Below are 12482 nucleotides of genomic sequence, written 5' to 3' on the forward strand. Positions count from 1 at the left end.
TACTAACAAGAGATGCCAAGTGTCAGGACAGAAGAAATAGATCTCACACTGTAAGACTCGTATATAAGCAGTGAATATAATATAATAATATAAGGACCTAGCTATGAGGCTAAGACTAATTGTACGCTGTTGTACGGAGATTGTATGGAAATAAATTGTTTTTCTTTAAACTTTAAGTTTAAAGTGTTACATTTTTTAAAGTTTTCAGTATGTTACAGTGCGGCCCACTGACGCACGTATGGCAGTCGAAGCGGCCCACCAATGGTAGTGAGTTTGACATGCCTGCTCTAAGGAATAAGCACTGACAACTGTCCCAAGCACGTATCCTTCCAACCATTAATTTTTCGAAATTTCTAATTAAATTCAGGGGATCTGGGAGTGGAAGTCTATCCCAGCAGTAGAAGTTGAAAGAGTAAGCCGGATTAAACGGGGCAGCGTCCTTTCACTTGGTGCACATGCGCATTCTGCTGTTTTAGAAGGCAAGCCACAATAGTCTGTGAAAAACTCCCAGATAGTGACCGGGCCTGGATTTCAACGTGTTAAGCAAACTGGCTGCTATGTGTTTTCTTTTATTTAAATGAAATATTCATTCACTCATACTTTATTTGAACTGTTTCTGTAGTTGTTTTCATGCATTAGTGTACTAAACAAAATCCAAGCAAAATGACACCTTTTATTGGCTAACTAAAACGATTACAATATGCAAGCTTTCGAGGCAACTCAGGCCCCTTCTTCAGGCAAACGACAACACCACACTGCCATCCTTACAACCAAAACATTAGTAAAATAAGTAAGGATTGGGGAATTTTGAACGGAATTCTGAGCTTGCCCAAAGTTAAATGTTAAAAAAAATGTTTCGATCTTCCTTTGGTGCCCATATTGGGTTGTCACTCTGTGGCTGAAACCTGAAGCATCGTAAGCCGATTTCTTGGATGCCAGTTCCGGGCACATCACGCTCACACTCAAGGGGTCCAATTTTAGATCACCAACAATCTGAACACACTTTTGGAATATTTTAGAAATCAAGATCACTGAGCAGAAAACTGAAAACTCCACACAACAAATAATCACAGCGGAACTTGAACTCGTGTCCCTGACAACATGTATTTTTTTTATTTGATCCATTAACCTGGTTTGGAGGGGAAAACTTACAACACCACCTCGACACATCAAATGACGTTCGTTTTCCTTGGCGGAAACTGAAATCAATCTGTTACTCACACCTGCTGCGGTTCCCTTAACTTGGCTTTCTTCTTCCTCCTCATCCTCCTCCCACCAGGCAGCGAAGACCTGTGGCAGTCACGTGGGCGTTCTTTACCCTTGCATAAATCCAGTGAAGCGTTAGCGTCTTCTTTAGTGTTTCTTCCTGGAAGTTGCTTATTCTCGAGAAAGGAAATGTTACTGGGAGCGCAAACCGCTGCCTCCGAGATGAATTCCCAGAAGTAGCAGATGGCTCGTCTCCAGAACTTAGACGGGAAGGCTCTGCGGCTCGCATGCCTCTTCGCGTTCACCTGCTTTGGCTTGCGGCTCGCGCAGAGCGGGCACGAGCAGGTGCGAGAGTACGGCTTCGAGATTAACCTGGTAAGTCTCGTTCGTCTCGCTTCAGAGCTCCTAGACCGCTACATTTGTGTTCTTTTGACATCCTCGTTGTCATATCGTTATTTGTTTAAGTCGTTTATTATGTTAATTTGTTTAGGAACTCTAATTATAACCCGCTTTCTGTAAAACGGGGAGCCGGAGCGCATTCTGTCTGACTCTGGGGCACCATTTACCGTCGAAGGGCATTCACGCACACGCTTTAGATCTGAAACTACTGTAGAGTCGCCAGATAGTCGAAGACAAATGCATTTAGGTATGTGGGTGAAACCGAAGACTCGGTTTAAACCTCACAACAATAGAACATTTTAATCTCCATACTGTACATACGCCATCCCTGTAGCCCATTTTATAAATCTGGCAAAACTACCATCTGTGGTGCCATGCATTAAAATGTTTCTCTTTTTAACGATTTGTCTTTTTAAAAAAAATTAATATACAAACACTCCACTTATCATCAACATTACTGCACATGCAGTGTCATATCTGACCAGTTCCTTCATTTCCTCTGTTACTGCACGTTTTTGACACTGAATTATTCCTGATTTTCTACGAAAAGCTAGAACTTATGAAGGGCACATAAATAACTAAAGTTATCCAATAGTAACAGTAAATGTGTGAAAAATCAACCTACATTAGCACAGTTAAAGGGATAAGTGCAGTCAGCTGATTGCACCCACATGATTGATCACAGCCGAGCCATCTTAATATACGCCTTGTGTGTAACAATTACGACCGTTATAATCCGTTTTGATTTTCATCTTTTCCTAACCTTCACTTGCATCTTATTGATCATTTCAGTTGGAGGTTTAGAATATGAGGATTTCAAATTTCCTGTTTATTTTTGCAAATAAAATTTAACATTGACTATTTGAAATATTTAAATATATTTTTGCATCATCTTGTAATAAACGTGCCAAGAAAAAAAAGTCTACTGATCCCGACTTTTTGTCATGGGATAATTTAGATTTGCTGATCTCTTTACTGGATGGTAACATTTAGCAATGGGTGTGGACATTTCAGCACAGTCGTCCTTCGCTCCCTTGAATAATAGCCGATAGCATACTGCCCGATGGAGCCAACTCTGTACCAAGGGTTACCTGGTATAGTGAATTCAGCCACAATCTAACCCCTTGTTTTTCCCCCCATTCTGTCCTGGTACATAAAACACAAGACATCCGACAGAAGTGTTTCTCTTCTGTTTATGAAATCCAAAACACTGATGTTCCTTATTCCTCATAGTTGCTTTATCTGCATTGTACTTTCTCATGACCATTCATTGGTTCTCAGCTGTCATGCACACAGCGCATACCCCAATGACTACAAACAAAAATCAAACCTGTCTGATTTGTGGGAGTGAGGCGGCGACTAGTTTGAAATTGAGCTGCTGCAGGGGAATGTCACGCTACATGATGGTCAGGGGTCACGGGTTATTATTATGCTCAGATTATGTAAACAAAGTTATATATACACAGTGGGGCAAAAAAGTATTTAGTCACCCACCAATTGTGCAAGTTCTCCCACTTAAAAAGATGAGAGAGGCCTGTAATTTTTCATCATAGGTATACCTCAACTATGAGAGACAAAATGAGAAAAAAAATCCATATATAATTTAAATATATATAATTAGGGTTTTAAAAAAATGTTAGGGGGGGCGCGATTAAAACTGTTATGAAAACTCTGGTTGCAAATACAGTGGTGTGAAAAACTATTTGCCCCCTTCCTGATTTCTTATTCTTTTGCATGTTTGTCACACAAAATGTTTCTGATCATCAAACACATTTAACCATTAGTCAAATATAACACAAGTAAACACAAAATGCAGTTTGTAAATGGTGGTTTTTATTATTTAGGGAGAAAAAAAAATCCAAACCTACATGGCCCTGTGTGAAAAAGTAATTGCCCCCTGAACCTAATAACTGGTTGGGCCACCCTTAGCAGCAATAACTGCAATCAAGCGTTTGCGATAACTTGCAATGAGTCTTTTACAGCGCTCTGGAGGAACTTTGGCCCATTCATCTTTGCAAAATTGTTGTAATTCAGCTTTATTTGAGGGTTTTCTAGCATGAACCGCCTTTTTAAGGTCATGCCATAGCATCTCAATTGGATTCAGGTCAGGACTTTGACTAGGCCACTCCAAAGTCTTCATTTTGTTTTTCTTCAGCCATTCAGAGGTGGATTTGCTGGTGTGTTTTGGGTCATTGTCCTGTTGCAGCACCCAAGATCACTTCAGCTTGAGTTGACGAACAGATGGCCGGACATTCTCCTTCAGGATTTTTTGGTAGACAGTAGAATTCATGGTTCCATCTATCACAGCAAGCCTTCCAGGTCCTGAAGCAGCAAAACAACCCCAGACCATCACACTACCACCACCATATTTTACTGTTGGTATGAAGTTCTTTTTCTGAAATGCTGTGTTCCTTTTACGCCAGATGTAACGGGACATTTGCCTTCCAAAAAGTTCAACTTTTGTCTCATCAGTTCACAAGGTATTTTCCCAAAAGTCTTGGCAATCATTGAGATGTTTCTTAGCAAAATTGAGACGAGCCCTAATGTTCTTTTTGCTTAACAGTGGTTTGCGTCTTGGAAATCTGCCATGCAGGCCATTTTTGCCCAGTCTCTTTCTTATGGTGGAGTCGTGAACACTGACCTTAATTGAGGCAAGTGAGGCCTGCAGTTCTTTAGACGTTGTCCTGGGGTCTTTTGTGACCTCTCGGATGAGTCGTCTCTGCGCTCTTGGGGTAAGTTTGGTCGGCCGGCCACTCCTGGGAAGGTTCACCACTGTTCCATGTTTTTGCCATTTGTGGATAATGGCTCTCACGGTGGTTCGCTGGAGTCCCAAAGCTTTAGAAATGGCTTTATAACCTTTACCAGACTGATAGATCTCAATTACTTCTGTTCTCATTTGTTCCTGAATTTCTTTGGATCTTGGCATGATGTCTAGCTTTTGAGGTGCTTTTGGTCTACTTCTCTGTGTCAGGCAGCTCCTATTTAAGTGATTTCTTGATTGAAACAGGTGTGGCAGTAATCAGGCCTGGGGGTGGCTACGGAAATTGAACTCAGGTGTGATACACCACAGTTAGGTTATTTTTTAACAAGGGGGCAATTACTTTTTCACACAGGGCCATGTAGGTTTGGATTTTTTTTCTCCCTAAATAATAAAAACCATCATTTAAAAACTGCATTTTGTGTTTACTTGTGTTATATTTGACTAATGGTTAAATGTGTTTGATGATCAGAAACATTTTGTGTGACAAACATGCAAAAGAATAAGAAATCAGGAAGGGGGCAAATAGTTTTTCACACCACTGTACTTATAGGTTGAGAAATGCTCATATATTCAATCTTTTTTTGCTGTTCTGTTATTTTGAGTAATTTCCATTTGTTTGTTCTAATGCGATCTTTACTTTCTCTTTTTTTGATATTTTTGAATTTTACTACTTTCATATTCTTTAATTTGCTCTGAATGTGTATCGCTCCAACGTTTTTGAACGTCTTTTTATGAAGTCTTTTATTTCTGACCCCGATTGGACCTAGGAGATTTTCAGTTCCACTTGGTCCGGGCTGATTATTACTTTCCATATTTTCAGAATTTGCCCATAGATGATTATTCATATGGCGGCATGGTGGCGCAGTGGGTAGCGCTGCTGCCTCACAGTTAGGAGACCTGGGTTCGCTTCCCGGGTCCTCCCTGCGTGGAGTTTGCATGTTCTCCCCGTGTCTGCGTGGGTTTCCTCCCACAGTCCAAAGACATGCAGGTTAGGTGGATTGGCGATTCTAAATTCTCCCTAGTGTGTGCTTGGTGTGTTTGTGTGTGTCCTGCGGTGGGTTGGCACCCTGCCCAGGATTGGTTCCTGCCTTGTGCCCTATGTTGGCTGGGATTGGCTCCAGCAGACCCCCGTGACCCTGTGTTCGGATTCAGCGGGTTGGAAAATGGATGGATTATTATTCATTTTTGCACTTCTTTTCTCTCCAATGCTTTTGGGTCTCTTTTTGACGTGCTGCTCTTTCTTCTTCGCTTAGTCGTTGACGTGTCATCTAAAACGTATAACGTTTTTAAGAGCTGAGAGCACAGGAAGTGTTTCATTCCAACAACTGCGAGGTTAGATGTCCATGATCTTGTTTTAAGTTGGTTGTTCTCGCGGGATGTCAAAGTGTCCTTCCAAAAGGGTCATGTCTCAACCCAAGATTTTTTTCTTATATAATAGAGAGACATTAAAATCTGCTCACATCATATATCAACTTTGAAAGTACTCATATAATATGCATGCAAGACTTTCACCTTATTAATTCACAGAATACAGTTTGGTCAGGAGTGCAGCCAGAAGATAATTTCAAACTATTCTTGTAAATGACTGTTACTTTTTTTTCTTTAAGAAAAAGTTAGTGTCAAGTTTTTTCTATGTGTTGTGGGAGCTGGCCCGGACACAGACAGGCGGACACCGAAGGTTCAAACACCAACCCACGTTTATTCATTATTTACATAAAGTGAAGCACACACAACCCAGTGCCTCAGCACCAAACACCCTTAGTCCAGGCCTCTTTACAATGCCACTCTCTCTATCTCTCTCCTGACCACCTCCTCTCCTCCGAGCTCCGTCCTCTTCCACCTGGCTCCAGCCATCGAATGGAGGGAGGTGGCCCCTTCTATATTCACCAGGATGTGCTCCAGGTGCCTCCCAATGAGCTTCTGCCAGCACTCCCTGTGCTGGGCACCCAGAAGCACTCCTGGTGTCCTTGGTCTTCATCCCCCCCAGCACTTCGGGGTGTGGCAGAAGTGCTGAGGGCCAGGGCTCTCCAGGCATTTGGGCGCCCCCTGGCAGTGACCACTGGCCTGTATAGGGTTGAGCTTTCATGCTCCTTTCCCGTGGTCCCCATAGCCGCCAGGGCGGTCTCCCCCTCGTGGTCCGAAGGTGGCGTAATCCCTCCTCTGGTCCTTCCGGGTGTCCCGTCTGGGTACCGCCCCCAACCGCTCGCTAAAGTGTGGAATGTTGAACATAATATATTTAGTAAAATAAAGCTGCACTGTTGCAGAATAACTCCAAATCCCAAAGTGTTCATTGATGTAACCTTATTTTTTTTTTAAATAGTTATACAGTAATTATAGAATCATTTCTATGTCTAGCAGACTACATAGATATCTTATTAGATGAAGTATAAACCATTTTAGGTTTAGGTTTCTTTATTTAGTCACGTTTACACAAGAAAACATGAAATTTGCCTTCTCAGTTGCATCTAATAACAGGTAACAGACAGAATGAAATAAAACAGACAAATAGAAATAAGAAAGGTTAAGGTAAGGCAGTTAGATAAAACATATTTACACCAAAAAAAACAATTTTGTTTAAGAAGAAACAGTTACTGGGTAAATTAACCCTTCTCATGAAAGGCCACTCTGTGTTCAGACTATCATTCAAATGTCATAACAAGAAGTAATCCTCCTGCTCAATATGGCATTCTGTTTCATTTGACAATTTGCTCTTTGTTCCTTTTTACTGTTACTGTACTGAGATGGAAATTCTTAGCAGCACATAGTTACCCTTTAGCAAAATCAACAAAATGTGTTGCGCACTGAAACTGTTTTATTTTTTATAGTAATTGTTCTATGTATTGTGTCCATGCATGATCTTAACAAAAATGTGCACAGGGCTTAACGTGTGCATTCAAGGACTTAACTAATTTGAAAGTTGGTACATTTTACAGTTCTTCGTTACTTCAAAGAGTCAGTTATCACAGTTTTGTTTATTGAATAGTTTGTAACAGTTAAGTTATATTCATAAATAACAATAATGAAAATGCAATTACAAAGTAGACAACATTAAATACACATTATTAACAGCAATTTACAATGTCATGTATTTAAAACTGTAGCCCAAATAGTCTTGTGGTAGCTCAATAGCTTTCCTAGACAACATATTTATTTAAATTCAAGCGATGTAAAATTGACATACAGTGGCGTGCAAAGGTTTGGGCACCCTTGCTTAAAATGGCTGTGACTTTGAACAGTTAAGTGAGGAGAAGATGATAACCAAAAGCCATAATTTTTTTTTCCAGCTTTTTATACCAAATTAGTGTGATGTTTTGTACAATTGTACAATGAAAAAAGGAATGGAGCACCATGCAAAAGTTTGGGTAGTCCAAGATATTTGAGGTCTCGGATAACTTTTTTCCTAAGGTGGTCTCAGACTTTCATTCGCTCTTAGGGCTCTGGCTTGTTCACAGTCATCATTAGGAAGCCCCAGGTGGTACAAATTGCGAAGTTGTATAAATTCTCTGACTCCTCAAATCTTGTCCTAAAACTCAGCAGGCATGGGCTCCTCTAAGCAGCTGTATAGAATTCTGAAAAATGAAATAGTTAATGCTCACAAACTAGGAGAAGGCTACAAGAAAGTAGCAAAGCGTTTTCAGGTAGCTGTTTCCTCAGTTCGTAATGTTATTAAGAAATGGCTGTGAACAGGAACAGTGGAGGTCAAGTTGAGGTCTGGAAGACCAAGAAGACTTTCGGAAAGAACTTCTCACTGGATTGCTAGGAAGGCAAATCAAAATCCCGGTTTGACTGCAAACGACCTTCAGGAACATTTAGCAGACTCTGGAGTTGTGGTGCACTGTTCTACTGTGCAGAAACACCTACACAAATATGACCTTCATGGTAGAGTCTACAGAAGAAAACCTCTCCTGCGACCTAGCTACAAAATTCAAGTTCATTTTCAAATGAACATCTAAACAAGTCTGATGCATTTTGGGAGCAAGTCCTGTGGACACTCATGAGGTCTAAACAGAACTTTTTGGCCACAATGTTAAAGGTATGTTTGGGGGAAAAAAATGGTGCCAAATTCCAGAAAAAGAGCAAGTCTCCAACTATTAAGCATGGTGGTGGATCGATTAGGCTTTGGGCTTGAGTTGTAGCCAATAGCATAGGAAACGTGTCATTGATAGAGGGATGAATGGATTCAAATGAATACCAGCAAATTTTGGAGCAAACATCACACCATCTGTAAAAAAAAGTTAAAAAGAGGACGGGTCCTTCAGCAAGATAATGATCTGAAACACACCTCCAAATCTACAGTGGAGTCCTCAAGTGGTGCAAGCTGATGGTTTTGCCATGGCCCTCACCTAAATATAATCGAAAAAGTGTGGCTCAGAAGAGAAGTGCATACAAGATGGCTCAAGAATCTTCCAAAATTAGAAGTCTTTTGTAAGGACGAATGGGTGAAAATACCCCAAGTAAGAACTGAAAGACTCTTAGCTGGCTACAAAAGTGTTTACAAGCTGTGATGCTTGCCAGAGGGAGTCGTACTAAGTACTGATCGTGTCGGGAGCCCAAACATTTGCTTCAGGCCCTTTTCATTATTTTGGTATTTTGTACCTTTTGAATGATGGAAATAAAAATGTAGTCTTGCTTGAAATATTAAAGCAATGTGTCATCTTTAACTTTGTCGTTTGGTGATAGTTCATCTTCTGCTCACTTAACTATTTATAGTAACGGACATTTTAAGCAAGGGTGCCCAACCATTTTGTATGCCACTGTAGATGTCCTGCTCTTAGTTGTTGGTTGCAGTTGTCTAGGAGTAACTGTACTTCACATTTCTTAAGCATAACATTTTTGAAAGGAGCACCAAGTGGAGCGTTAAAATCTCAGTTGAAGTCTCAAGGTAAAATTGCTGGTTGCTTCAGACCAAGATTAAGGGCATGTAGGAAAAGTTTCTAAAAGTGCTAAGAGCCTGAGAAATACTGAATTATTAGAATGTGCAGGTAAAAGCTTGTTTTCAGTGTAACATAAATCGTGTAAATGCTAAGTACATACCTGCTCACTCTGTGACACTTACTTAAATCATTTTCTCATACATTCATTTCTAGATAGATGACATTTAGCCTTTCTGTTTTTTTGTTTTTCACTTTTACTGTTAACTTATCTCAAGAAGGAGCAGAAGTGAGCGGGTACACCCTGATGAGCTTCCTCCATGCCCAGTCTTCAGCTTTGGAGGGGTGTCCTAATCTTTGCAATATCCTGATGGCACCATATTTCCTCCTGTTTTATTGGTGGTCTCCACAGTTTGTAATAATATGCATAATGCCTTTGAAATTCTTTTATATTTCTCTTAGATGTGTATTGTTTTTAAAAACATGACCCTTTTAGAGTTTTGTTAGATTCTTGTGGCCAATGGTTGTCTGCACAATTCAATCTAGAAGTCTTCAAGCAAATTACATTTGTACAAATCATATTATGGAGCGTGATTAGTCTGTTACAATCCCAGTTAGAAAAGGTCATACTTTACACTACCAAGGCATTCAAAGGTATTTTTTTATCATTTGTAAATACTGGAATGGATGGATTGGCTTTACTGGCCATAATGGATGGACTACATAAGTGGACGATTCTACATCCTTATCCCAGTCATAGAGATCATAAAATGGACAGACTGGTTATCGAGGACAGTTTATTCTCCAGGGCTAACGGTGGCAGTGCTACTCTGGTACAGTCCCAGTTTGGACTCCTGCAGAGTTCCATGGGACATGTAATTAGAACTGTCCCACCAGAGGGCACTGCCAGAAGAAGGTCTCCCTAAGGGAGCTTCCGCATGACCCTGAAGTGCTTCCACAATGCAATGTCTTGACATTGGAAGTACTCCAGTATTCCTGGGTCCAACATTAAAGGAACCATCTCTCCTCAAATAGCTGAATCACAGTCAGGAGGTAGAGAGGAGCTTCTTCTTCTTCTTCTTCTTCTTTCGGCTGCAAAGGAGAGAAATTTGTAGAACTGTGGTTGTGTTTTTTGGCCACTGTTATTAAATAAATATAATTTATTTGAACCTGAGAGTTGTGTCTTGTAGTTGGGGCTCCAGTGGGGCAATAAAGGTGGCCAAGTGGTGTCACACACATGCGCATGGGAGGCTGCTAAGGGGCTTGAATGAGAGTAATTCTGAACCAGACCGGGAGGTAGGCGAGTGCGCCTTACAGCAGACCGTTCACGGCAAATTCCACCTAGCCCTGATGACATCAATTCCGGTTCCGACCCCTTTGAAGTCACTTCCGGGCCCGAGTCTATGGAAGAAGACCCTTCCGGTTCCGACCCCTTTTGAGGTCACTTCCTATACTGGCCTTTTAAATTCCTCCCCTCAGTTCTGTTCGGGACTGTGATCTCTATACTTCAGTACATCAATTTATTCAATTTTGTAGCCAGGTAACAATATACTGGTGGCTGCCCAAAACCTTGCTATGGCTGTTTGTCGAGTTTGTGACAGTGGTTATTCAGAGCAATGCCATAAAGGATTCATTTTTGATTCCCAAAAGATCCATCCACGTGAAGGTTCCAGAAAGAAGTATTTATTTATTCAGATCAGTAATGCACTACATGCAGTAAATAATCAGGAATAGATAACTAAATTGTTCGTTGTGTCTATTGCTGTATATAATAACACAGACCAAGTTTCTGTTAGTGTCCTGCTAGGTTACCTAGCATACATTAAAGATTTTAGTTTTTTTCCAAATATTAGGAAGGTTTCCAAAGCACAACGAACCAACTTCATATGCAAAGAATCCATCACAGAAAGAAATTGAGCTTTGTCAAGCAATGATTCTATGAGGAACCACACAACCCAGTAAAGAACCATACAGTGCTATTAAAGAACCGTTATTTTTAAGAGTGTGTGGTCACACATTTTTAAACACAAAATTTTTCCTTTCTTTTCCACTTCTAAATTGCTGATTACAAGATCGTATTAAAGGTACAGAAGAAGTTGTGTGTTTTGTCGTGATTTCTGCCTTTACATCTACAAAACTGAATTTGAAGTAAGGACATCTAGACGTTTAATATCCTCTGTATATCTGGCTTATACGTGGATACAGACTACAATATATTTTCTATGGCTATAGATGTGAGAGTGAAATGGCTCAAAAGAAATCTGATAGAAAAGATGCAACAATGGGCCAATCATTTTTGATTTCTGTAGTGCTTGTTTTAAGCATACATTGAAGTAAGAGTGCCAGAAGTTGAGACAAATTAGACTTTAGGTATTTTAAGCGCCGTACTTATCTCATTAATTTCATTATCTAATTATTGTGGAAGGTGAAATTTCTCTTAGAAACAATCACATTGGGCAACATGTAGGTCAAAGATTTAACGCTCTGATATGCGCAAAGTTTTGGTACAGAGCGCAAATATCTTTTGATTTCAAGCCTCTTGTATTTCCCCTGACCCCATTTTAATTTCTACCTACCTAAATGTGCTCTTAGTAATTCTTTCCGCTTTATCCTACTCTTGCTTTCATTATTGTAGGCGGTGCATTAAATCAAACCCAATAGCGGGCTTAAAATAGCATTGTATTATGAGGCCTATCTCTGGCTGAAAGTGATGAAAGTTAAGATGTTTAACTCTCAATAACCTGTATGGTGACTCCCTGGGGGCAATGAAGAGCTGGCGTTTAAACAAAAGACTGAAGTAAATCAAAGTAAATGTAGCAGTACTATGAAGTGTAAAGCAGACTGTTCAGGCTGAGCCTTGTACTGATCTGTGTGTGGCATTGCCCACTTGATCTTTCACAACAGAAAGAGAAATCCGTCCAGCAGATCAGAACAACTGCAGTCTAGCAGCCCATGACAGAGGTTCAAAGAGCAATTTTCATACATTGGAGAGTCATTTACCCCATGTTAAGGTAAAGTCTACTTCTAAGGCGCCAGAGTAGTAAGGCTGTGCTCTCAGCTGAACTGTCAGAAGCGCACATGCCAATATTTAACGTGCATTTTGGAAATCTGTTTGATATATTGCATTGTGAACAGAAAAAAACCTCTCCGTGTTTCATATTTACAGGACTGTCTCAAAAGATGGATGTGAAAATGTAATACTTCAAAATAATGGAAAAGAATACTTGGTGCAAATTTTTGTTTGT

At 40.3% G+C, this 12482-nt stretch overlaps 1 protein-coding gene across 1 annotated transcript in view; it reads left to right on the forward strand.

The window, feature by feature from the left end:
• The first annotated feature begins 1194 nt into the window (after positions 1-1194).
• The window catches only part of LOC114668677 (interleukin-17 receptor E), an 88732-nt gene continuing 77444 nt past the window's right edge, over positions 1195-12482 (forward strand). Inside the window, exon 1 of the mRNA XM_028824552.2 lies at positions 1195-1581. Within this exon, the coding sequence (XP_028680385.1) occupies positions 1450-1581 (132 nt within the window). The 5' untranslated portion in view covers positions 1195-1449. The remainder of the gene's footprint in view (positions 1582-12482) is intronic.

Source organism: Erpetoichthys calabaricus, chromosome 18 (assembly GCF_900747795.2).
Source record: "Erpetoichthys calabaricus chromosome 18, fErpCal1.3, whole genome shotgun sequence".
NCBI lineage: Eukaryota > Metazoa > Chordata > Cladistia > Polypteriformes > Polypteridae > Erpetoichthys > Erpetoichthys calabaricus.